Here is a 27,468-nt window from a genome sequence, read left to right on the forward strand (position 1 = left end):
CCCATGCCTCTCTTGTCGTTCCCCTCTCCAGAACACGGTGGTGGAGGCGTCGCTCCATCTGCCCCCCTCCCTGTTCTCCCAGCTGTCGGCCCCGGGCCAGCCCGACGACTCCGTCTACAAGCTCCACCTGCTGGCCTTCCGGAACGCACGCTTCTTCCCCTCCACGGGCAACTCCACCCTGCTGGGTGATGGGGGGAAGAGGAGGGGCGTGGTCACCCCTGTGCTCTTGGCCCAGATAGGTCAGTCCCCCCCCCCCTCTACCCATGACAACGGGGTGTTATGTCACGCATTACTGCCCAGGATCCTGTTCCAAAAACCACCACAACACAGTCACGATTTCCGTTCTGCGGAAACGGGAGTTTGTGATAGGTCAGTTTGTTCTAATCTCTCTCACTCTCTCTCACTATCACTCTCTGTCTGTCTCTCTCGGTCTCTCTCTCCCTCCCTCCTTCCCCTGGTCAGAGGGTGTACCGCTGCGTGGCCTCCAGAGCCTGGTCAACGTCACCCTGCGGCGGCTGGCGCGGGGCTCGGACGCCGTGGCAGCCTGCTGGAACGCCAGCCTGCTGGGAGGGCAGGGCGGCTGGCAGACACAGGGCTGTCGCATCCTGGCCCACCACGACAACTACACCAGCATGTCGTGTGACGCTCTGGGCAACTACGGCCTTCTCATGGTGAGTGCTACCCCCCCCTGACACACAGGCACAGACACACACACACCCCTCCCATAGGTGGCACGGTTCCGTCCGCCTATCCGATTCAGAAGTCACATTCCAATGTGATTTAGCCTTTATGTTCAGCTTCTTTCGGTCTCATGCACAGCCTGTGTGTGACCCGGCGCTGCGTCCGTGTGTGTTTGCCCGCCCCCCGACAGGACCTGAGTGGCGTGGAGTATTTCACCCCCAGCATCCAGCCCCTCCACCCGGTCATCTACGCCTCCTCCTCCGTCCTGCTCCTGTGCCTGCTGGCCATCATGGTCAGCTACATCTACCACCACAGGTAGCTCCTCCCGCCTTCACCCAGCACAGTCCTCCAGCCCGAGGCGGCCGCCAAGTATACTTGAGACAGACAGCGGGCTCGGCTGAAAGCAGCGGTGGTCTCCATGGTGATCACCCCGTGTATATTCTGCCCCCCCTCCCCTCAGGTCGGTGCGTGTGAGCCGCAAATGCTGGCACATGCTGGTCAACCTCTGCCTGCACCTCTTCCTGACCTGCGGCGTGTTCGCCGGCGGCATCAACCAGACTCGCTACCCCAGCGTGTGCCAGGCGGTGAGTAACCCTCCCCTCCCTCCTCCGGACCCTCCTCACCTCCCCCTGGACCCTCCACACCCCCTCCCCATCTAACTCCATCGAGCCAGGGCGCTCTAATGCCCCCCCACACCCCCGCCCCCTCCAGCCTGCCTGGCAGCGCTCCCCGGCTCACAGGCGGCCAGGCCGTGGTGGAGCTCCAGCAGCCCTGGCTCCCACAGCAGGCCGCTCCAGCTGCTGCTGCTGCTCGTTTCAGGCATCCACCGTTCCCCACACGGAGGAACCGGAATGGAACACACGCCCTCAGAGGAAACAGACGGCCTTTTTTATAACAACCGCCTCAGAGAGGATGGACTCGGATGAGAGAGTATTTCCGTTACGAACATGGGGCTACCAGTCATCCAGCATGGTGACTGGACAGAGAAGAACACCATGTACAAGAACATAACCTCTCTCTCTCTCTGTCTCTCTGTCTCTCTCTGTCTCTTGTCCTCCAGGTTGGCATCGTGCTTCACTACTCCACCCTGGCCACCGCCCTGTGGGTGGGCGTCACCGCCCGCAACATTTACAAGCAGGTGACCCGCAAGGCTAAGCGCTACGAGGAGCTGGACGAGCCCCCGCCCCCGCCCCGCCCCATGCTGAGGTAAACAAAGCGCTGGAAAACCCAGTCTCCCACAATGCAGTGGTGTCGACAGCCTGCCCGATGAGACGGCTGCATCAATGCATGAGATGAAATGGGAAACAGTGTGCCTGTTCATTCCATTGAGATGAAGCTTAACTCGCTTAACTAGCTAAATTGTGTTGTGTTTCATGTCACTCACTTTTTGGCCTTCGAAGTGCATAGCAGTGACTTCAGTGTGGATGAACATGCTATGCTGAACTTCCACCACCGGGGGTCAGTGTAGAGGTGACTGATTCTTTGGATACCTCTTCTAACAGGTTCTACTTGATTGGCGGAGGGATACCTATCATTGTCTGTGGCATCACAGCTGCGGCCAACATTAAGAACTACGGCAGCCGGACCAACGCGCCATAGTAAGTAGTCCAGGCTTTTGGTCCTGGTGTCTGAACTGTGGGTCTTGTAGTCTTGTTCCTTTTTAAGACTTAAACTCCCTTCTTAAGTTCCTACATTTACAAGTGTACATTGAAAAGGTGCTTTTATCTAAACTGAAATACAAAAATGCATCCCTTACCTCAGGAGAAATGCATTTAGTTATACTAGCTTGTGTTGACTTAGTAAATAATGGATCATTTGCGGGGGTAGGTAAAGCCCCTGTGAAATTCTGAGTTTTGATTATGGAACCCTATTTATAGTACTGCGCGAACAGAGTGTGCTTCACTCTCTGTCTCCCTCTCTGTCTCCCTCTCTGTCCCCTCCCTGTCTATCTCCCACTTTCTGTATGTGTCTCTGGTATTTTCCTGTCTCTCTCTTGCCTCTCTCTTCCTGTTTCTCTCTATCTCCCTCGCCCCTTCTCTCCATTTCTCTGTCTCTGTTTTTGTCTCTCTCTGTCTCTCTTTCACTTCCTCTCTCTCTCTCCCTCTCTCTGTCTCTTCCATACTCATCTCTGTCTGTCTCCATGGCGGCAGCTGTTTGGCTTGTGTAACAGCCTCTGAGTCATTTAGAAATCTGGACCTGTATCTGCGCAAAGTCTTTGGAGTTTAATTAATCTCCAGCTACCGAGACAAATCAAAGCCCTCTTTGCCAAATGTTACGGAACACATACTCTGAGAGTAGCAAGCTGAAAAGTTGAACACAGCTATATTTTGGTGACGTGTCCACTTCGATCCTCAAGGCGTTGTGGAGGGTGGCGGTTATGACAAGCACAATCTAAATGTTGGGTATATAAGTATAGCATAAGATTCACTTCAGTGTACATGTTCAATATAGTGAGCGATAGTTAGCATATGTTAGTGCGTATTAGCGTGTGTTAGCGCATGTTAGCACACATTAGCATGTGTTAGCGCATGTTAGCATGCGTTGGCATGTGTTAGCACGTGTTAGCGCGTGTTAGCATTTGTGTGTATTGAGGGTGTTGATGCGTGCTCTGTGTTGCTGCAGCTGCTGGATGGGCTGGGAGCCCAGCATCGGAGCCTTCTACGGCCCCGTGGGCTTCATCGTCTTTGTGGACTGCATGTACTTCCTCAGCATCGGGCTGCAACTGCGCCGCCACCCCGAGCGCCGCTACGAGTTCAAGGAGCCCGCCGAGGAGCAGCAGGGTCTGGCCGCCTGCGCCAGCGTCGAGCTAGGAGGAGGGGACGGCTCCCGCGCCGGCGGTGGCGGCGGTAGCTCCCACCTCCACCCTCTCCACCTCCAGCTGCACCCCCACGAGGCCTCCTCCTCCACCATGTCGGCCCCCCACGCCGTGGCGCTGTCCGCCCTGGAGAACGAGCACACGTTCGCGGCCCAGCTGCTGGGCGCGGCGGGCGCCCTGGGGCTCTATGCCGCCATGTGGGTGTTTGGCGCGATGGCGGTGTCCCAGGAGAGCCCCGTGGACCTGGTCTTCGCCTGCCTGTTCGGGGTGTCGGCCCTGGCGCTAGCCGGGTTCATGGTGGCGCACCACTGTCTGAACAGGCAGGACATGAAACGCCACTGGGCCCAGGCCTGTTGCCCCGGGCGACGGCCGTACTCGGCCCAGGAGGACGCGCTGCTTCCGTTGCCAGGTGCGGGCACGTCGTCGGGGGCGGGGTCTGTGAGCAGGGGCAACGGCGAAGCGTCCAGGTGTGCCCACAGCAGCGCAGAGTCCTCCTGCACCAATAAAAGCGCCCCGAGCGTGCGGAACTCCGCCCAGGGCAGCAAACTGACCAATCTGCACGCCGAGGCCGCCCAGTGCAAGTCCGTCCCCCTGCCGGCGCCGGCCAATGGCAGCGCCCTGTTGGACAACAGCCTCACTGAACATTCACTGGACAACGAAATCAAGATGCACGTGGCGCCCGTGGAGGTGCAGTTCCGCCCCGTAAACAACAACAACAACCCCATCCCCGCCACCAACGGCCACGCCGGCCGCCACCACAAAAACCGGGCGCGCTCGCACCGGGCCAGCCGCCTGACGGTCCTGCGAGAATACGCCTACGACGTGCCCACCAGCGTGGACGGCAGCGTGCAGAGCGCCCCCCACAGGCGCCACCACCACCACCACGACATGGCGGCCCGCAGCAGCCGGCGAGCGGCCTACATGGCCTACAGGGAGCGCCACCAGAGCCTGCTCCAGCAGGACAGCAGCGACGCCAGCACCTCCCTGCCCCGCCGCCCTCGCCACACCGCCAAGGGGGGCGGGATCGTGGCGAACGGGGTGGCCGGAGGCGGCGGCGACGGTGCGGGAGGGGCCGAGGAAGTGGACGAAGCGGTAGCAGGAAGCGTAGAAACCACCGTCGGGACGGCGACGTCCGGCACCAGCAAGGACAGTAGCGGCACCAAGCAGCCCAACACGGACGTGGAGCTGGAGAACTCGTCCAAGTCGTATGGGCTCAACCTGGCCACCCAGAACGGCAAGCTCAAGGACAATGGACAGAGCATGCCTCTGCTCAACACGGACGGCTCAGCCAACATAAAGACTGGCTTATGGAAACACGAAACTACTGTGTAGCAACCGGTTTCCTCACCAAAGACTGTTCAGACACACTCAACTGTGAATTTGGTTTCTACTATTTTAGGACCGATTGTAAAATTTGAGCTATTGAAAAATACGTTGGAATGAATGCCGCACTATTTTCGAGTATGTGAAAAAGGCCTTTGTTTTGATTGCCACCTGACCATAGACAGTAAAAGGTATTTTTATATCAGTTAATCGGGAATGGTTACTCTGTGTTAGAGTTTTATACGTGAAACTGCATGGTCTGTACTTTAGCCCCATCCATACCTCTGGGCAGTTTTTTTATGTTCTAGTTTATTTTGTGTAAATAAACCAAATGTTTCAAATTCCTTTCAGCTATTTTAAAGTCTTTCATTCTTTTAACTTGTTTATCATTACATAAATGTGCAGAAAGATGTCTTGTTTCAGAAGATCACGTCACCTTGACAAGTTTAGTCAGCTCCATTCCTCAGGAAGGACCACCCTTTAATTGTGCTCCAGGTCACCATCTTGTTTTGTTTTGGGGTTTTTTTGGAGGGCGGGCGGTTCTTTGTTTTATGTGACAGTATTTTAGTGTCCCGGATTCCCACTGGCTCCCTGCCCAGCATTACGATGATTGACTCAGTTACCACCATCAAAGAGAAGAGAGGATAATTAGAGGAGTGCATCTTCACCTTTATCCTGTCTGCAGCTCAGCAAGACACACAGGTACCTGTCTGCAGCTCAGCAAGACACACAGGTACCTGTCTGCAGCTCAGCAAGACACACAGGTACCTGTCTGCAGCTCAGCAAGACACACAGGTACCTGTCTGCAGCTCAGCAAGACACACAGGTACCTGTCTGCAGCTCAGCAAGACACACAGGTACCTGTCTGCAGCTCAGCAAGACACACAGGTACCTGTCTGCAGCTCAGCAAGACACACAGGTACCTGTCTGCAGCTCAGCAAGACACACAGGTACCTGTCTGCAGCTCAGCAAGACACACAGGTACCTGTCTGCAGCCAAGCAACATACACATGTACTTGTCAACTCTGCTAAATGTTCTCTTTTTGATTTTGTGTTCATCATAGCTTCTTTGACCTGACATTAGATCATCTTTCAATCATATTTGCTCTTCCTGGTAAGCGGTCGAATAGGAATTGTTTCAAATATCCAGTCTGAATGAGATATGAGAGCCTGTGCTGTTTGTCTGTCTTAGGTCTTTGAAGTCCGCTTCTTCGCCGTAACCAAAGAACCTTCTCTTCCTTCTCAGCAGTCAAGATAGTGGTCAATAGGGACATGGAACACAAAATAAAGCACCTCCTTACATCTCTAGAATCTGTAGGATTCTGCCCACTTGACAAAAATGGAACACTTGTCTCAGGTCAAACGTCTTGGTTTTATGAAGACTATTGACTTCAACCGTATTAACATATCTGGCTGACAGAGTCATGAAAGCCATAAGTCAGTCTGGATGAAGTAATTCTACCCCCTCTCCTATCAGGACCTGCCAATTGGCTATTCTGAGCTTTTGTTGAGCTTTTGTGTGAAGGTCAGACAGAGATTGGGATCCATAACGAAGATTGGCTATCAATATCTGTCATTGATTTACTGTCTCTGTCACAAAGGACGCGACTACACAAATTATAATGTGTGGCTAATGTCAGGCAGAGATATATTGCCCAGCCATCTTGGTTATGAAAAACTGTAATAGGGATTTTAAATAATATATGGAGCAGTTACAGCTTGATTAGTGAGGGCTTCATTGATTCTCGGCAGTCAAGTACAAGACTGATCTTCAAATAATGGCCAAGGTTTCACAAAGTCTCATCTGTTATAAAGTTATCTTGAGGCTGTCCGTGTGTGTGTGTATGTGTGTAAGGTCAGTAAGCAGATAGTTAAGTCCAATGATCAGTGTCATTGAATCAACCGTGTTCACAGGGATAGCTTGGACAGGTGGTCAGATTTGAATATACATTTCTAAGAGCAACTGGTAAGGGTTAGGGTTAGAAAGTGTATCTACAGAAACACCCGCTTCAAACAAGATGAGTGTTGGATCATCACACTTAATGTAAGAATCCTCGATCAGTGACGACCATAATGGTATGTATGGCAAGATCTGTTTTCCTCCGTTTACTGTCGCACCTGTTGGCCCGCTCCGGTCCGCGTACGGCCGCCAGTCCTAACGAGAGGCACTGAGAACACCTAAACGGCAGACGAGCGATGCATCTGCACCCGTCTATCCGACTGTTGCCTTGTTCACGCCTGGAAGAAGCATCTGGCTTTGTTGTGGAAGCTTGCCGTGGGAATGAAGATTGATATCTTCTACAGAGTCACGCCATCTGCGCTGAATGCAATTAGCAGGCTTTAACTGTCTCCAGGAACATAAATATATTACCTGCAGCATCCAAATTACCCCTAACTTTGTAGTCTGAAAATACACATTCAAGTGTAAATTAGCAGCCCATGTTTGTCATGAAAACGGCACTGTGGAGACGGCAGTTTGGAATGTTTAGTAAAAGCAAGCTGAATACCCATCTATTTGTTTAGAAGAATGATAATATGTAAATGTAGTGTAGGCTACTGTGCTATAAAGTGCTCGTTCTATGGCAGAAGAGCTTTGTGAGTTTCTAAATATAGGACGGTGAACACATCGTCCTACCTTGATGTTTCAAAGGGTGGTTACATCTGAAGCTTCTTGTGGTGAGCTCATGTTCTACAACTGTAAGAAGACCATGGGGAGGATCATGTGAGGGCCTATGTGATCAGTAATGCTCAACTCTCCCCCATTCGCCCCCCCCCATCGCCAGCCTATCAGATTTCAGTGAACTCTGACCTCAGCTTCACATACGTTAGAACTGGATTGGTCCGGACTGGAGCTGTCCATTACTGAGAACTGCATATAAACCAACCTTAATTCCAGGAATAACACAGAAAAAAAAAAAAAAAACAGCTTTACAAATCATTTTTGATTGGGAGAGTGGAAGACCATGTTGTTTGTTATTGTTCACTCTGAAGTGAGTCCGAGGGAGGTTTGACCAGACAGATGGAGGGAAGCAGGGGGCCACATTTCGGGCAGATGTCCAAGTTCTGCTCAGATTGAAGCTTAGCGTGTAAACAGGTTATCTGAACCCCCTCAAGGTGTCCTTGAAGTCCACACAAATCTCACTGTGGAGCCAGGGTATTTGGCAGTAGATGTTGGCCACCTTCAAATTGTTTCATCGGGTCCTCTCCCCCACCCACCCTGACATCTTGACTCATCTAAGGGAGGTGAGAATGATATTCTAGCCCAGACTGCATCACTGTCCTCCTCTACCACCCCCTGTCCCTGTCCACAGTAATGGTGATGTGCAGCCATCTGCAGGAAAGTTCCAGACCCCTTATGTTGGCAGTGCCACGCTAACAGAAGGGTCCTTAAACGCCATCCAGCTTGCTCCCTACCTGTGCCAGGGTATTTGCGCCCGATCTGGCTACACGTTTCTCTGCAGGTGTTGTTTCCATTCCGAGACTTATCAGTCTCCATATAGGGAACGTGATTAATGGATGCCTGTGGCATGCAGGCGGTCACGCCGAGGATAACAACCATAGGTAGGGATAAGCACACAGGCACATCTTCGTGGAGGAAGACATGCCTTGTTTATTCTCTCACTCCTGAACAGAAGGCACTGGCTTGTCTTCACATCGTGACCAGCTTTTTGCTTGGAGCCAATCTATAAAACACTTCCAAAAGCGTGTGTATTTAGTTACATAAGGCCATCCGAGTATGTGACTGCAGCTCAGCTCCCTGCGGGCATCACTTAAACTCAGGGCCACTAAAGGACTACAGCACGCATCACAGGTTGATTCTAGAATCACGGCAGGATGCGCTGAACCGTCGGAAGTCGTAAATGGTAACGATGGTTGGTTTTCACAATTTAATGTTATCAAATGTATGAAACAATTATTCATGAAACAAAATGTTCCTGTCAGTATCATAAGCGTTAACTCATTTGTTTACATATGTTTTTAATCATTCAATATTCCCTAGTTAATTTTGCCTTTCATAAAGTGTCACCTTTGCAGACTTGCAAGAATGTAGTAATATGAATTATATAATTAAAAGAAAATTAGACATTAGACACAGATTGCCTTGAGATGTTTTTGCTTACATTCCACAATGTATATCAGGCAAGTAAACACAGTGTATCTTTCAAGTGTTTTCTTTGAATTATGCATGATGCAGTTATGCAGATACACAAGCTCTCCTGCAACACATTAAACAACACGTAAATACCTTTCCAAAGCAAGGCAGAGTTTTCCTTTGCCTTCCTCCCCCTAATGTAATATGTAATCTGGATCTCGATGAAAGTCAGCACCAAGTCAGCGTGCTGTGCCATTAGCTGAGTAGACAGCCAATTTTTATACGGTGACGACACTAAAGCTATCCATTATACTTCAGCCAGTTGACAGAGGCTTTAAAGTAAGAGATAAAAACGTATTTTCCCGATGGGGCCGGGCCGAGCTATTTTGCACACATTTGCATTCTCTTTGAATGTCTCACACAGCCATTGGGACTGGGCGTATGTAGAACACACAGCAAGGCAAAAAAGAGCTGAGAGTCAGGATGTGCCGAGCTCTGTCTGATGAAGTTTCGGTCACATTCATTCTGGGTGGTCCTTTTGGTTGCACCATCAAGCCTGGTTGATGTTTCATTTGTAAATAAGGATACTGTTTTTATTCGATGTAATGCATTGATTGGTGCCATTGCTGACAGTGCTGATAGGAACAGTTACAGAAGAAATATGAGGGTGTGATGGGGGAGAATGAGAACGTGCATGGTTTTGTCCAAAGCTGTGTATGTTTTGTGTAGTCATGATGGGCTGACAGTACATGATGCCTTTACACAGCTGCAGTTGACTAGCCTATAGGCTAAGGCATGCCAGAGGAATGTATGTTTACCTCACACCTCCATATACTTATTTTTCCATTGAATAGGAGAGCAGGTGTGTTTTCTTGTGTGCTCAATGTTTTGTTACTTTGTAAGCATGTGAGTGAGAGAAAAGGGCCAATAAACTCTGTAGACATATCTATAGGCTTATGGAAGCAGGGACATTAAACATGCCAGTCAACAATTATATTGAGTGTTATTGAATTGAGTTAATTCATTTAATTTAATTACATTGAATTGAAAGCTAGCGATTTTGATTAACTAACCCATTTACTTAATTAACACGGAAGAATTACACTAGTGTACCTATTGTAGGATTGAAATCACTTGAAAGATTGCTGACGACACGATTTGGTCATCTCAACGGATAGAGCCGATTCCTGCTTTCCGAAGTTATATCCTGCCCCAGAACTCCGTGCGCGAGATTCCAGCACAAACTCGTGCGAAATTTGGCAAGGAAGCAACACCTGCACTCCGCTCCACAACTCTTGTCGGACAACAGTTTAAAGAACAAAATAATATTTTGTCAAACAATGGACTCGAAGAGAGTGGATAGCATTTCTGCCCGAGTGGATGCTGCCAGGTCTTCAACCGGTAGGACAGAATTTGCATGTTTATCGTCTATCTGTTCTTAATTTGTTTGGCGTGGAGTTGACATTTTAATGCCTCGAAGTCTTGTGCATGTACTTTTGTGAGGTTAATTCAAGTCATGGATGTACTTTTGCCTTCTCTGGTGTTTGGTGGAAAACGAAATGTTTAAACTTGAAATGTTTATTTTTATTTTGAATGAATGTTTTATGCACCATTGTCTCGCCTATCTCCGTGTATCAACAGCTGGCTTAATTGGATGCACCAGCTTCTCAATGTAGGTTGGTGTTACCGTCCAATGCAGTCCAGCGATTTCAACGCTGTACTGTGATTTATGAGACTCGCTACTGCTTTATCGAAGTAGATGTGGAATAGTTGACAAGTATTTGTGACAAACACGTTTTATCATTGGGACAGACAATTAGGTTATAATGTTGTATTTTCAGAGCACGTATTATTCACAGATCATTTCTGTTACACTTGACTTACTCAAAAGCAAGACATGACTTACACAAAAGCAATTTCTTGACTATAAGAAAATGCCATATTGCCACTAGTGTCACTCAACGGTGCCTGTCACCTGCATAGTCATCTACCTTCTCCTAGCACATAAATATACCCAAGAATAGCATAGACGTCTGTTCAAATACACCTCCAGTCAATCATTTCTAGGTGATGTTTGTTGTATGTGACAAATAAATCCCCCGGACGACGAGTGAGGTCACAGACCAGCAAAGTTTTTGCTTTGCTCGGCTGCTGTGGATTGCTGTCGGTGCACCTGCACAGTCCAGATGTGAATTCTCATTCTAATCAGAGCACTGGCAGCTCTCCAGAATGATTATCACTCTGTTATAGTTGATAGATATCCCTCAGGCTTCTCGTTGCTTCTCACAAACCTTGAACAGCCGTTAGCGGGTAATTGTACTAAACTCGGGTCAATGTTTGTTGTAGGCTGTTTGCATGCTTGATGACGTCCTAATTATCCATCTGCAGGAAACAGGAGTCCAAACGCTTTCAAGATTTCTAACTGTTCTGAGTTGAAGCGTTTTGGCAACAGTTTTCTATCAATTCTGTAGTTGTGCTGGTTAGGGTGAGTCTCCCTGCATTGATCGGTGTTATCTGAATTTCTTTAGTTGCTTACATTGTCGGATTATATCGAGAATTTATATATATTTTAATATATATCAAAGTAATACATTGGTGGTTTTGTTCCACTATGACTGCTACTTACCTACCATTATCCAGGTATCTCAACTGGGAATGCTTACTGAGCCTGAAAAGCTCAGTAAAGCTTTATTTAGGTTGAATAGATACATTGTGACTCAGGGCTAGGATACCAGTTTCTCTGCAGAATTGATCGATCTCTAGTGGCCTGGATGTTTCATGCCCAATGTGTTTGTCTTCATATTTCTCATTTACCTCTACCATTGGCAGTGTTATAAAAGTGGCCTCCTTCAGGTCGGAAACCGATGGAAGGTTTGCTGTCTTAGTGTGTTTCCTATACACTGACAGCAGCTGTTCTCCAGACCTCCTCCATCCCACAGTGAAGCTGTCAGTTTGGTGTTTCCTCTGGATTGCATCAGTTAGCGTTGTGTGAGGGGGAGAAGGCAAGTCACCCTTCCTGGAGTTGTTGGTCAGCCTCTGTACCGCAACAACCTCAACTTGACTGGCAGAGATTCTCTGCAGTCCACTATAAACTTGAGCGCCAAAATCCCCAACTTACTCGCATGCCAATACAATGCCTAGAGCAATCCTGCCCATCCCTATGTCTCGTTTTAGTATTTTCTCCCTCGGTGTCGCTCCTCTCTCTTTCTCTTTTTCCCTCTCAGTCACACGCACCGTCACACTATTTCTTTTCTCCTTCACCCACTGTTTCATATCCTTTTGGGACCTATTGAGATAAACGAGTCTCCAAATGCTGTCACTGCCCACTCTTGCCTGGTGTCCCATGAGGGACTTGGGTCCTTGCAACAGTGCTGATTCACTCCTTCAGAGTTCCAACACTCCTTCAGAGTGCCTCTTCCAGTTCTCACTGGCTTCTTATCCCCTCCAGCGCTTTTCTCTGTGGTGTTGCTATATTGAGAGTCAAGGGAATGTGACCAATCCTTTTTTTTCTGTTGAGAAACTTCAGCACCACGGCTAGCTCAAATGCTTGCTTCAAGTTCATTCAAAAAAGACCATTTAGATGTATATTGCTCGTTCCTTCAGGGAACTCTTTTGATCTGGGATGCAGTGAAATATTGGGCTACACTAATGACATGAACACTCTTGATACATCAGCAATAAAATACTACATATATAGTTTAAATAAGCTTAAAATCAGGATAAAATAAAATTCTGAGTGTTTTGTAAATGTGTATAATTTGATTTAATAGGTTACATGTAGGGCTATATTAGTAGAAATAAACTTCCCTCTGCATTGCTGACTAGTAAACGTTTGGTTTAAATGTACCTTTTATGCTTACTAACAGTATTGAATGTCCAGTAACAGTGCCAAGCAAACAAAAGGTACAAAGTTCTTTAATAATTGAAAATGAAAACCCCCTGATGACCATGAAGACAGTGGTGCGATCCAGAGAAGACATGGTATACTCAGTAGAGGTAACTGGACAGACATATGGTGTGAGGTTTGGGGATCTTGCCAACATCTTAGCTCGTTCTCTGGCACCCTTGGCCTCAGGACAAAAATGCATAACAGCAAATTGCATGGCAGACAAACAAACTTGCTGCTTTGATCAATAATAAGGTGCATTGTTATTCACACAGAGTTCAGCTAATTCAGCCAATACACTGTGTGGCTTGGCCACCCTCCAGCCAGTGATTGAGGCCTATAAAAACAAAAAAGTGACTAATTTTATGACTAGTCCTTAAGCACATTATATCTGACTCAGCCTTTAATGGTGGATTGCCTTGAGTTCCTAATCATAAGTAGCCATATTCCAATGTGACTTGTAGAAAAGTAAAAGTTGGATTTGTTTTAATGGTTGTGTTCTCTGACACCTTGTCAGAGCTCAGCGATTGCACCTTGGAAAGAGCAAACATCAGCAGTACCAGAGATGTCTTAGAAATGAAAACAAATGTGATGGTCTGTTTATATTTGGAGGCATGCATACAAATTAGAGTTGAAACGGCACAGAGACAGACGGCTCCAATTAGTCTTAAGTAAAGTTTGTGTGCTGGCTGACAAAGTGGTGCAGTTTCCTGGTGGTGCAGCCTCACCGTTCAGTATCACAACCGGTTGAAGTGTCCCTTTTTTGACCTGTTTAATTGTACCAACACCAGCGATATAGACTAAGTCAACATGAAGGAATATGGTAACATTGGCCATTGGACATTTAAATAGGCTAATTAGGAAACATTTCAAATATATAATTTTTGGGTATTTCCACAGGGAATATAAGTGACCAAGAGAGGGAAGGACTGCAGGTCGACCTGCATGGTATGCACACAGTTAACTAGTGGGCTCCCTGAGGAAGGATATCTACATGGAAAATGTTGCTTCTTTCTTAGCGGTTGATCGACACACAGAGGGCCAATTAAACATTATCTTCCTCCGTGCAATGAAGCGATGCATTGATTGTCTGCTTGCTTGTCATGCTGATGAGGACGGGAAACCTGGATCAGAAGAGAAGCTGAGGAGATCCCTCCATACGTCTCCTGGCTCCTACAGGATGGGTTTGTTTTGGAGCCAGCTTTAGTTTCTCCCGTCGGGATGAGGGGTGGGAAGCATCTGTTAGGATGGCTGTCTGCCTCAGAAAGCAGGCTGAGATGAGAGGGAACGGGAGGGGCAGAGATGGAGGAAATGTGGGATAGCATGAGGGGGCAGAGAGATGGGTGTCAGCAAAAAAAGAAAAAAAAAGAGGTAGGGAATAGTGTAAAATAATTGGACGTGGTGAGAAATGGAGTGTTTGGAAAGGTGAGAGGGAAGAGAGAAGAAAGGCGGGGAGGGAGGGAGGCACGGAGAGAAATAAAAGAAGTGGGAAGGAGGGAGAGAAGATAGGGAGTGGTAAGGAGGGTGGGAGAGGGGATAGAGGGAGGGAGAGTGGAGAGAGGAAGAGAACAGGATTGAGAGAGGGAGAGGGCGGAAGCAGTGTAGCCAGAGCGGTAGTGCCGTAGAAATCACCATGCGTGGCCGGGTGAACAGAAGGCGTTTGTTTATGATTGCTGAAGGCCAAAAGGAGAAATGGACAGCCTTTCATGTTTAGATTCGAACCCCCGGGCTTGTTTACGCCTCAAATTCACTCCTTTTGTCTTCCTTGGATGGTCTGCCAAACAGGCGCTGGCAACAGGGTGGCAATGCTGGTTTTCTAACTGAGGCCAGCCTCATCAGGGCTGACTGTGTGCTAGCCAGTTTATAACAAGCCTCCACTGTCTCTAATACCAAGTTAAACTTTCATTGTAGGAAATGGATCAAGACCTCAACTAACCCTTTACCCTGAATGGCCATTTTACTGTAGAGCCACTATGGTCGGATTCAAGTTCGTAGGATGTTTAATGTGCCATGCTAACAACTAGTTTTAATGTGTCATGGTATCCCATTCTCCTAGCTCATTATAGCCCACCAAACCATTCCTCAGCTGAGATCTCATGGAACCAATGTTCCCGCCTGTCCCCAGATGAGCTTAAATCAATTAAGGTCATATTAGATGTAGAGGATGATTAACTTTAGTACTGTAGAAGAACTAGTAGATCATAGTATGTGATGGTGAGTGGCCTGTGGTATTGGCTGTTAGTCCTTAATGTTCTGACAGCTTGATTGATCAACAGCTTGGTTGATGGATAAGACGATCATTACTGGGAGCAAGCTACCACTTTAGCCCCGCATTTGTACCTCGATGTATCTGGGATTTGACAGTTTAGGAGATACGGACAAACAGGTGAAACATGAATCAATTAATTAATAAACATTGTATTGCTTTTTCAATCTCAAGAATTAAGGTAAAAAGCGGCTTAACATGTTAAACACTCAGCATCTTACTGCTATGATCAGCATTTAAACCGAATCCAATACAGCGGAGCAAGCTCTGCCTTCCTCCAAGCCAACGCATGTTCTTATTCTGTCAGTCAGTCACTGGGCAGAAGCTGGGAATGATCCTGGAGTTGGAACATGAAACTGTCCACTGCACACTACTACTCAGATTATCTTTGTCTACTATTATAGAATATACTATGCTACACTATACTATTACACTATACTATTACTAGACCACAGCATAGTATACTACCTCAGCACTGTTTTTGTGTAGTTTTCCATAACAATGCAAAGATCTAAATAATTTCCAGTAAGATGTGACTGCACTGTTTGGCACTAGAATAAATTATACAGGCGTGTCATGCACTTGTCACGCTGATAATAGAATGAGACACAATCCAAGTTGTTTGATGCATAAAAGTTTGCAGTCTATTGCCTTGAAATCCAGGAGCTTACTGTAAAATCAATTTTAATAACGGTACTGCATTATATAAGACAAATATTTCATCTACCAGGCTTATTGTCTTAGTGACAGAACTGTCACAGCCATGGAATCATAATGACACAATGATGCCACTAGCAACTTGAAACTCAAGCAATTAGGGAAAAAAAAAGTATTTAAATTTGGACAGGATCTGGGACAGGACATTAGTTTGGCAGGCTGTAGTGAGGATGTCATGATTCCAATGTGTTTTAGTTGTATTACATTTTTACAAGCAATGTTGTTTCTTAGCAGCTACTTGAATACAGGCACTTGTTACGGGTGGAAATGTCATGGTGAACCTGACCTTTAATGTAAATTACATGCTGATAGGTTTTCATTTTCTTTTCTTTATATATATATATTATTTTTTTCTGCATTTGTATGTATATTCAGAGTTTACATGCTAAGTGAATATTCTTTTGCACCCACCCTGTAGTCCTTATATGGAGGAATGGAGGTTAAGGAGTCCACAGCCTCCTTGGACAGTAGCCTGTTGTCTTGAGTCCTGCAGTGTCCTATACTGACATCTAGTGGCCATACAGAGACTCTCCTTCACCAGAACCTTTTACACTGTGCTGGGTCTACATGTAATTTCGTGTGTGATCTCACAATGCTGATTGTATAGCCTTCTGTTGATGATGCATATGTTGTACATATCACAAAGAGGTCACACAACAGTCAGCAGTTATTTTACAGTTGGTCGGAGGTTATTGTTACATTAAGATATTGTTGAAGCCAATGTTCTGCCAATGTTCTGCATGTGCTGACGTGATATCATGTTCTCAGCCTAATCGCTACAATTGGCTTCATGTGCACATGCATCCAGTGATATGCATGCTATATGTGGACTGTGTGTCACTCTCCCTTACCACAGTCTACATCAAGATGGAGAATACTTTGTTGCAATGGATGCAGACAGACCGACAGACAGGCAGGCAGACAAACATACAGACTGGGCACCCGGTAACCCTCCACAGACAGATTGGGGACCAAGTAACTCTCTACAGACAGACTGGCTATATTGTTCTGTGTGGTCACAGTGACTTTCCCCTAAACCCAGACTGGCCCTGTGAATCCTGGCTGTGCTGCTGGTGTAGTGAGGGCTGTGCTGCTGGTGTGGTGAGGGCTGTGCTGCTGGTGTAGGGAGGGCTGTGCAGCTGGTGTGGTGAGGGCTGTGCTGCTGGTGTAGGGAGGGCTGTGCTGCTGGTGTGGTGAGGGCTGTGCTGCTGGTGTGGTGAGGGCTGTGCTGCTGGTGTGGTGAGGGCTGTGCAGCTGGTGTGGTGAGGGCTGTGCTGCTGGTGTGGTGAGGGCTGTGCTGCTGGTGTAGGGAGGGCTGCGCAGCTGGTGTGGTGAGGGCTGTGCTGCTGGTGTAGGGAGGGCTGTGCTGCTGGTGTAGGGAGGGCTGTGCAGCTGGTGTGGTGAGGGCTGTGCTGCTGGTGTAGGGAGGGCTGTGCTGCTGGTGTGGTGAGGGCTGTGCTGCTGGTGTGGTGAGGGCTGTGCTGCTGGTGTAGGGAGGGCTGTGCTGCTGGTGTGGTGAGGGCTGTGCTGCTGGTGTGGTGAGGGCTGTGCTGCTGGTGTAGGGAGGGCTGCGCAGCTGGTGTGGTGAGGGCTGTGCTGCTGGTGTAGGGAGGGCTGTGCTGCTGGTGTAGGGAGGGCTGTGCAGCTGGTGTGGTGAGGGCTGTGCTGCTGGTGTAGGGAGGGCTGTGCTGCTGGTGTGGTGAGGGCTGTGCTGCTGGTGTGGTGAGGGCTGTGCTGCTGGTGTAGGGAGGGCTGTGCAGCTGGTGTGGTGAGGGCTGTGCTGCTGGTGTGGTGAGGGCTGTGCTGCTGGTGTAGGGAGGGCTGCGCAGCTGGTGTGGTGAGGGCTGTGCTGCTGGTGTAGGGAGGGCTGTGCTGCTGGTGTGGTGAGGGCTGTGCTGCTGGTGTAGGGAGGGCTGTGCTGCTGGTGTAGGGAGGGCTGTGCTGCTGGTGTGGTGAGGGCTGTGCTGCTGGTGTAGGGAGGGCTGTGCAGCTGGTGTGGTGAGGGCTGTGCTGCTGGTGTAGGGAGGGCTGTGCTGCTGGTGTAGTTAGGGCTGTGCTGCTGGTGTGGTGAGGGCTGTGCTGCTGGTGTAGGGAGGGCTGTGCTGCTGGTGTGGTGAGGGCTGTGCTGCTGGTGTAGGGAGGGCTGTGCTGCTGGTGTGGTGAGGGCTGTGCTGCTGGTGTGGTGAGGGCTGTGCTGCTGGTGTGGTGAGGGCTGTGCTGCTGGTGTGGTGAGGGCTGTGCTGCTGGTGTGGTGAGGGCTGTGCTGCTGGTGTGGTGAGGGCTGTGCTGCTGGTGTGGTGAGGGCTGTGCTGCTGGTGTGGTGAGGGCTGTGCTGCTGGTGTAGGGAGGGCTGTGCTGCTGGTGTAGGGAGGGCTGTGCTGCTGGTGTAGGGAGGGCTGTGCTGCTGGTGTAGGGAGGGCTGTGCTGCTGGTGTAGGGAGGGCTGGTACTGGGTCTTAGTGAGCACACTGACCTGTGAGGCCGTTATCTTCACAAGACAGGCAGTGGCTGAATCATTTATGGAGGCATTCCAACACATTGACTCAGGAACATCTCTAGAGAGGTGTGTGTGTAGAATGAGTCTGTCTTGCCACTGTGGCTGTGATGTCATGCTCCATTTAACTGGTGAAAGATGCAGAGTTGGGAAGAGACCGTGCAAACAGCCATTCTACTTTGTCTCCTTTCTCTCTCCCCCCACCCTTTTCACATTATGCTGAGTCGCCCCATCCCTAGTGTATTGACACTTCTCATTAAAAAATGTGCTGAACTCTCATTTACCTAACTAATAAGCACCAACACGCAATTAACACTTCATGTAATCAAAAATGTAATGGTACTAAGAGTGTGATTAGGAGGAGACAGCAGTTCTCTGTTGATGTAAAAAATGTGTTTCTACACTTGGTCGATTGCCTGTTTACAATTGCATTTCGATTCCCACATAAATTGCCATTTTTACTTAGTATAGCCATCTGGCCTTGTTATATATAATCTCCCAAGTTAAAATCCCCCATGTCAGGGTCTAAAATGACCATGACGACTTTGCTGCTTTCTGTGAGTCTGTCTGTGACGCACGACTGGTCAGCAGAGGTCAGCCTCTAGAGGGAAGGACATGACGTGATGGAAGGAAAGGCTTTATTGAACTTCCGATGCATGTCAAGGTCAATTAAAACGGTGAGTAAAAGGTTATCTGGACCACCTCAGAGTGGTTCAGGTGATTTGATTTGATTCAGGAGACGGATTGCGATTTCCCATCTGCATTGTGCTAAATTTAGCTACTGATTCTGGTGGAGGACAAGGTCAGTGTGTGTGTGTGTGTGTGTGTGTGTGCTGTGTGCTTGAGTGTGTGTGTACGTGCGCTAAGGGAGATATGCAGTGTGACCGGCCTAGATCCTTACAGCTAGCTGTGTCTTCCGTCTGGGCCTGCTGTGATTCCCCACTGGTCTGTTAGCATGGAGACACAGATATACTGACCAACCTGTTGGACACTGTGGAACCCAGCCTTCTTGTGAACTAATGATAAAACTATATATGGATCACACACACAGGCCTTTGAGATATAGATAATTAATCAGTGGAGTCTTTAAAAGTAAAACATTTACTACATGCCTAACAGGGCGTGCAGGTACGTAACGGTGAGGTTTAAGAAATATGAATGAAATATGAGTAGCTGTGTTGTCTGCAAAGAACTTTTGGTGATTATGAACATAGAACAGTGTCCCAAATGTTCCTTTATCTTGACCCCCATCAGTGCAGACAGAACCGGCGCTCTTAAAGGGACATTACAACATTATTGGGTGCATGTTGATGTTGTTTTCTGCTGAAAAGCAGCTGCTCAGATTAAACAAGGAGTAAGCAGGAATAACAACATAGGAAAATTTTAGTATTCAAAACCAAGATAAAACTTATAGGACTTTGTCTCTCACTAAGCCGTCTTGGTATTGTACTCTAAAAGCCAATCGTGAGGGAGCCTGTGTGTTAACTCATCTCATTAGAGAGTAACTTGGTTTGAATGATTCATGGTTAAATGTTGGATGTACTGTAGTCGTCTGAGCCCACAGCTTGTTGTTTATTGTCCCGGTCAAACCCACACCTTTTAAAAGATTCATGGGCAAATGGAAATGACACGATAATGTGATGAATAATTCACAAGGCTGGCAAAGCGCTGTTGTTAATGCGTGTCTTCAAGCTTTTAAAAGCCATTTGTGTGTTCTTCGCTGTCGTGACTGTATACGATGAAGTGAGACCAGCAGGTTTGAGTCACATGTCATAGACCTTGTTATGGTTATGTGGGCACACGTCAGTGTGTCAACCGGACCCAGATGCCAGGAAGACCATAGCGACGTTGTCCATTGTGACAAGGGACAAAATTGTGAATTGAAGTGGAGCTTTGAATTGATTGTGTAATGCAGTGCAGCCCCTGACTGGAGATCAATGGGATTGTGGAACAGAGATTGAGACCATTCAGCCGCTGACCCAAGTTGGATACTAATTCCCCTTCACTACGGTAGCTGCATCACTGCATGATTTCTGCACACTCAGCATGAACAGTATTAAAGGACACTAAACTGATGCTATTGATGCAATCAATAGACTTGATGGTACTTGATGGTAGCTGTCCTTGCTTCTTTTAGCTATTACAAATCATACCATGAATATCACGTTATTTCTTCTCACTATGTGGCTACCTTTATTTATAGTGTGTTTCTGGAAACTCTTGTCTGTCAAACGTATTTCTCCATAACAAAACAAATTGAAGGGAGTGGAGGAGCATACACTGTTTTCCAGCAACGGTCCTTAACATGCAGTATGCACTCTGGGGCCTTGTGGTCATTCTCCAGCTCAATGTGCTATTCCCTTGCATGTCATAGCTCAGTGCCCTAACAGCACTCTGTAAGTGCTATGCCTTTGGGCTGCAGGTTCCCTCCCCACTTCGCTCACCCCTGGTCTTCACAGGTGCATCATCATGTGCTCCTCTCATCTCCTGGGAGCTCGTTACAATCCACCGTGCTGGCTCCCAGACAGCAATCTGTCCATCCAGGTACTCTGAGTAACGGGCTGTTCTCAGAGACGCTCGCGAAACACATACTAAGAAGGAGCATGGCGACCTGTTTTTGTTGTTGACTGTGGAACATGTCTTGTCATGAACAAGCTGGTACAAATAGGATGACGGGCTGACTTAATGATTCCATATCGATGAGGATTGTTTTTTTGTATGATGAGTGTGTTTCTATATACTGTACACACACACACACACACCTCAGATTAGATATTGTATTGTGCATGTTATATGTAGCAGAGCTGTGAATCCCATACATCTGGATTGGAACAGGGCTGTTTGCTGGAGTGGGAGCATCTGGTGGACGCTCACTGCACAAGTTCCTCTTCAAGCTTACACTTATTTACTTGCCTGTGTTTTTGTTTGGAACCTAATCTGTTGGTTACTAGTACCATGTTTCTGGAGGAGTGTATTTTTAAACCTCTTTCCAGCCCTGTGTGTGTGTGTTAGCCCAGTTGTTGCTGGCTTGATGAGAGATTGAGAGAAATTCTTGGAGGGTCTGTCGATCTAATTGTAGAGAGTAATCAGCAGGGGATTCTGTATTGACGAGGGTAGAGAGTGTGTGTGTGTGTGTGTGTGTGCATGTGAGTATAAGAGCAAGGGAGGGAGAGAGAGAGCAAGTGTAATGGTGGTCTTCATAGGACAGTGCAGAGCTCTCATTGGTTCACTGAAGCTGACCATGGGGAGTCACCTATGATGTAGAACCCATATACTTCCCATCTCTGACACACACACACACACACGCACACGCACACTGCCCATGTACACCACAGAGTCTAGTGTCACACACACACACATCTTCCTGCTCCCTGGAGCTCGCTGGAGCGCTTGCTGCCTCTCCTCCCCCTCTTCCTCCCCCCGCCCCTTTCATACTTGACGTTGTCTGGATAGGGAAAGTGCTTGTGTGAAACCTGAGGATCGCTCTCAGATCCCACTCAGGACGCAGAGATCACACATCGTGCCGTAAGAGCCTGCAAGGTAAGACCCTGCCTGGATGGTCAAGCGAGTACAATTTGCCTCTAAACTTCTTGGAAATCATTTCAGTTCAGGCAAGAAAAAGCTGCTTAAAATGGGCTGTGTGTTTGCCTTCTGACCGGGAATAATGTCATATGTGATCTACTGATGTCTCAAACTTCAGCTATTGAAAGGGGACTCTCATGGGGTTTGAATTGGTCAGCTTGGTTGGTCAGCTTAAATATCACCAGCTCATGTTTAATTAACCGTCGTGCTGTCTAGTGTTGTGTATTTGGAAATTGCCAAGACAGGGTACAGTGAGCATGCTAATAGTTATGCAGGACAATGAATAATCTATTAGCTAATTAGTTTGATTAATGTCTAGGGTTTTAATTGTATTTACAGCCAAAATGTTTGCTGTTCAATTTTTGCTTAGATATGTTCATCCAGTGTATTAGTTGTTGAGGGTACTGTCTACAGTGGTGTTATTGTGGCACAGTACTGACAGGTGCAGTTGAGACCGTCGGTAAGAAAAAACATTGCCTGTTGTCAGCTTGCTCAAGCCCCAATGTTTTAAGTTGAGTCATGATTGTGTGAGAGGAGGCACTATCTGCAATCTAATTATTGTAAAGCTCTCCACTTACACTGCTCAGGTCTGGCTCTAACTGCTGTTGTGTGAGCTCTGCAGAGCAGGATTCAGCCATGCCAGTATGGACTGCTGTACATGGCTCTGGAGGTTGGAACCATGTCACTAAGTCAAGGATTCAGGAGAAGATGACACTAAGATATCAGATGACAGACCATTGTGGGACCAAAAGATACCCTACCCAAAAGCTCAGTGTTAAACCCAGAACACAACAAACGATGGCCATTATGAGCATTTAAACCAGACAAAACCCCCAAATCCAACAATTACCTGTTGGCTGTGTCCCCCAGCAGCGAGAGACAAACCATGTCGGCCCCTACCAAGAGGACCCAGTGGAGGGAGGACCTGCAGCTTTTCCGCAGGGACCACGGCATCTCCAAGAAGGTGCTGCTCAACTGCTGCCTGGTGCGACGCCTCCTGGCCTGGGCCTCCCCTGCCACCACAGGTACAGGCCTCGACTGGGTGAACTGGAAAGACTGGGGTAGTGGGGCGAGAGAACACTTCTCAGAACTCAAGCCCAATTCCTTGATTATACTCTTTTTGACAGCTATGAAAGCCGAATAGCTAGGCCTACTTAAGAGAATACAATCTCATGTGGACATGACGGGTGATTTGTGAACTTCCCTCAACTTGTTAACTTCTTTTGTAGTGTCATTCTAGGTGTATAGGCTAACCAAACTCATGACAGCCTACACTATATTTAAGCATCCTCTTTAAATAATTAACCTCTGAGAAATACGTTTTTAATTAAAGAGGAACTCTACTCAACCCCCAGTTTATCATGTTTCAACTCTCACGGCTTAGTTCTAGAACACACAGTGATGTGTAGGCTGTTGTAATCCTTGTTCTCTTGGCACTTGTGGGATGTGTTGAATCACAGAACATGAACATGGCTAAGTGGTGTATGAGAAGAATCATTTGGGCCCAATTGAACAGCACCTGGAACTGCAGCAGTGGTTGTGGTGCCACCATGTGGGTCCCCCTTTACACAAAATGGGAAGAGAAGACACATGAAAAATGCTCCCATTAATACATGTTAGGCTTTGCAGACAGGATCACTTAAGCGGGTGTGCACTTATCAAAGCTCATAAAAGTGTGAATTGAACCCTATTTCCCATGATTCATAGCGGATGCACTTCAGTGATCCCTAAAACTTTGAGAAGAAAGCATTTATTCTATTTATTGGATGTCTATCCATCCGAAACACCAAAAGACATGCTCCAAGTTAAGACTGGATATGTTGTGCGTAGCACCGTAGCCTACTGTAGCGGTGGAAAGCTGATAAGCTGAGATGTGGCTCGCACAGTCAGGGCTATTTAAGCTCTATTAATACAGTATTGATCCATGTGGCGCTCACCTCACTGTAAATGTCCCGAATTTACAGCCGGAGCAGGATGAAATATGCCTGTCGCTCATGGGGCCGTATGCCCGGCTGACAGGAGTAATACATTCATTCACAGCACAGACGTAACGTCGCTGATGACTGCATATGCTATATATTTACATTGTTGCAGCTGTTGGTACTGGATCAGGTCCCTTTAGGGGCTGTAACCTGACATACTATATGATGATGAAGGGAGTTGGGTGTCATCGGTTATCGGATGGATTGAGTATTTTGAAAGTGTTGCCTTCTTTCTTTTAAAACGCACACTGTTCCTTGGCACTGATTACTGTAACTCTGTTAGAAATGTCGTTCTTATCCTAGATTATCTGCTGCACTTTTATTCTTATTATTTAGTTTATACAATTGTGAACCTTTTGAATGACACTTACAAACAATCTAGGAGGGGATAATACTTTGTTATTGCACATTAATGATATAGGCTACATTTTCTAGTGCTGACGGGAGTTGTCTCTGCTCCAGCTATGTAGTATTGCTAGTACAGTATAGTGCACCTATATTAGTGTGAAGAATAGGTATAGTGTTATCATGCAGGAATAGTACCATAATGACATTGGAAAGCACACTGCCAGTTATCTGAAGGCAGTTCTTTTTTGTCCTCGGGGGGTGTATTCTTTTCTTTACTCAATAACATCTGCTTGTCAGTTGCCTTAGGGGGCTTTCTGTAATCTTGCTGTAATCTACAGCCATTTTCTGTGGTTCATCATTGAAACAACATGACAGAGTGGGCTGTCATAGCCTGGAGGCAAACTTGTTTCGGGAAGACAACCTCATTTGAAATCTATTTTGGAGTCTAAAGACATCCTCTAACTGTATAAATGGTTGGCTTCCTGGTTTGTACTGTCTCTGGATACATATGCCTTATTGGATTAAGATATTTTACCTCAGCATATTCCATACCTTGCCTGGAGGCTCAACAAAGTAGCAGCATTTGTGGTAAAAATGCAAGACGGGTGCTGCTGGATCAGGCTGTCCAAATGTCATTTTCATAACTGGTGACAAGTATGATTTATGACACAGTTTTATAAATCCTAAATTACTCTTTGGGGGAATCATGGATGGCATTTTGCATTAAGGTTTTTTGCAAGGACAAAAACCCACAGAAGACATCAAGCTGTATGTTATTTGCAACGGTTGTGTACATTTCACTTTTATCAGAGTTTGTTTAAAGAAGATCCCTTTTGTTTCTTGGGGTGGGATTTGTTCGTCAGGTGCATTTAGGTTATCCGTGGCGTCCTTTTGTGAGCACCTCATTGCCGTGTGGCTCTGTGTGCGTCTGTGTTTGTGTGTGCTGACGAATGTGTGTTATCGGTGTGTTATGTGGAGCCCCCCTCATAATCAGAGAGACTGGGATCCCAGCTGGGTCCAGGCCGGCCCCAGGGCCTCCCGTCAGCCTCTCTCTGTTAGACACCACAGGGTATGTGCTCTGAGCCCCTGCTCTGTCCCCTTCTCTGGCTCCAGGGGTATCAGCCCTGCACCAGCCGCCTTATCCATTTTGGCTCAAGTTGAATTGGAGCCCTCTGGTCGTCGTGCTAGGCGGTCCCTTAACAACCCAGTAATCCCGGTCCTGGCAGCCAGGTGGCAGCAGGCCCCGCAGAACCGCAGGGCAGGTAGAGATATGGGCTCACTTGGCTGTTGATGGGTCCCCAGGAACAGGGCTCAGTGTTGAAGGCCAGAGCAGGATGTCAGTGGTCTCCAATTTCTTGGAATTGTCCAAATCCTTACTGTGTTTGTCATTAAACGAATATGCTCCCCTCTACACTGTAAGCATTCTGCTCAGTATGCAGGCTCCAAGCCGTGTGTGTAGTTAGCTGACCTGGAACTACTCTTCACTTATGCAGCCCTAAGCAATGGCAGATAAGGACGTAGACTTTGGTCCTTGGGCCTGAGGCTTTTATCTTCATGAAAAGAAACATTGCAGTAAGACTGCATGAATATTCTGCCCCTTTTCATTTGTTAGTTATATATATATATTTTTTTTTACATAAAGTTCAGTGTGCTTTAGCTTAACCACCAACAGGGGGCAGCAACGGATGGGCACTCCAGTTCATGGAAACCAGTTTGAGCTTCCTGTTAAACTGTTCATTAATGCTACGTTTTATATGAGGAGATTAAATCCACACCTGAAGCACATTTTGACATTGCTGGGCAAGGTTGTTAGTTATATTGTATTATATTTAATGATGATTGCATAAAACCTTCACTGGCACAGACAGGTTTGTACCAAGTAGCCAGAAAATGTAGTTGGATGTTCCATATCAAATAGAACATGCTAAATCTTTCTCCAATGGGAAGGTTCCAGGACAGTTGAGATGCAGAGTGGGTGTCTTTCCATTTCCTGGTTAGCAAGCGTTCTCATCTATAATACGAGCATCCATCCACTTCCTGATGCCTTTGATGAAGATAAACTGTGTCTGTTTGCTGACCAAGCCGTGGAGAACTAGATTAATTAGTCATGATGTTTGCACATGAATATGCATATCTGGTCTTTCTGTTGTCCTCAAACACCAGAGGCGTAAACTAAGGGAGAGATTTGTATTCATGATTCTATTACATTGGCAAATTCCCTTATTTCTCTCAAAGCGGATAAAAGAATGTCCACAAAATCATTGTTGCATCATTTCCAGCATCCGAGTAATTGATAAAGAATAGGCTACTTATTACCGCAGAGGAATGAAAACCTACCTGTATCCAGGAGGAATAGGCGTCCACTGTGGTTGTTGATGTTAGAACAGCACACCATATAGCCTGGTCAGCTCCTCTGCCTGGGCCCTCTACATGCTAAAGCAGAAGCACAGTCACAAGGTTTTCACCCAACATAAACCCTGTGCTGTGGTTCACCAACCCAACACTAGTGCACAGGCACCCAGTCAGCAGAATCCTTCAAGGTTAGGTTGCATTTCAGGGTGACATCCCGCAGTAGCTACCAAGAACCGTAAATCTGTAAGGTAAGACCAAACTGTGGGTGTAGTGGACACATGTGTTCTGTGTTCCATAACAGAATACAAAATTGAAGTCTTGCTTGTGTCAACAATGTGTTTCAATACAGACAGTGTCTTCAGGCTCAGTACCATCTCACATGCACCTTTTTGCACTACTTTGGTACTACTGTGCTTATTTGGTGTATTTGTTTCAATGATCAGCTCTGGTCTCTTGTCTAATTATAAGTAAGAAATAAGTTAATCGCTAGTCTAATTACTGGATGAGTCATCACAATCAGCACCCATCTCAAAAGTATTTTCTCAGAAAGTCTGTTTCTTATGAAAACGCACTCATTTTCCATGTTCTTGTCTGACATTACAGTGACTTGTATCTGGAATTATTATTCATAATATCAACTCTAAATCAGGTAAAGAAAAGAGGGCCAGCTTTTACAGAGAGGGATGCGTGCTCTCAAGTCATGCAGTTTAGTAACTGCTGTTAGCTGTATGTAACCAGGGCAACAACAGAAAAGTGAGTTTGGTCTCGTGCTTTGAGCCTGTAACAGAGAGGGCGACCTCATTGAGACAGTGATGGATGAGAGACGAGCTGGTGGTGTGGTTGGCCTTCAGAAGGAAGAAGAAGAAGACAGATTGTCCCGGTCATGGAGGGAATGTCCTGCTTGTCTCAGCTCCTTGGCTCGTCCCGTGT

The 27,468-nt window shown here is 47.1% G+C and overlaps 2 protein-coding genes across 6 annotated transcripts in view; both read left to right on the forward strand.

Moving 5' to 3' along the window:
- The window catches only part of adgra3 (adhesion G protein-coupled receptor A3), a 114,433-nt gene extending 109,270 nt beyond the window's left edge, over positions 1-5,163 (forward strand). For all 4 annotated transcript variants that reach the window (XM_084691314.1, XM_084691316.1, XM_084691315.1 and 1 more), the window contains 7 exons: positions 32-239; positions 463-671; positions 872-996; positions 1,142-1,265; positions 1,742-1,887; positions 2,184-2,279; positions 3,304-5,163. In XM_084691314.1, coding sequence (XP_084547440.1) covers positions 32-239; positions 463-671; positions 872-996; positions 1,142-1,265; positions 1,742-1,887; positions 2,184-2,279; positions 3,304-4,828 — 2,433 coding nt within the window. In that variant the 3' untranslated portion in view covers positions 4,829-5,163. The remainder of the gene's footprint in view (positions 1-31; positions 240-462; positions 672-871; positions 997-1,141; positions 1,266-1,741; positions 1,888-2,183; positions 2,280-3,303) is intronic.
- A 5,003-nt stretch (positions 5,164-10,166) lies between these two features.
- kcnip4a (potassium voltage-gated channel interacting protein 4a) overlaps positions 10,167-27,468 on the forward strand; it is a 114,026-nt gene continuing 96,724 nt past the window's right edge. The window contains exons 1-2 of one of the 2 annotated variants that reach the window (XM_084691236.1): positions 10,178-10,313; positions 22,727-22,881. In XM_084691236.1, the coding sequence (XP_084547362.1) occupies positions 22,743-22,881 (139 nt within the window). In that variant the 5' untranslated portion in view covers positions 10,178-10,313; positions 22,727-22,742. Of the gene's footprint in view, positions 10,314-22,726; positions 22,882-27,468 lie in introns of both variants that reach the window. The other variant, XM_084691237.1, reaches the window with a different exon arrangement.

The sequence above is a fragment of the Hypomesus nipponensis genome, chromosome 25, assembly GCF_054491055.1.
Source record: "Hypomesus nipponensis isolate SF chromosome 25, ASM5449105v1, whole genome shotgun sequence".
NCBI classification, from domain to species: Eukaryota; Metazoa; Chordata; class Actinopteri; order Osmeriformes; family Osmeridae; genus Hypomesus; species Hypomesus nipponensis.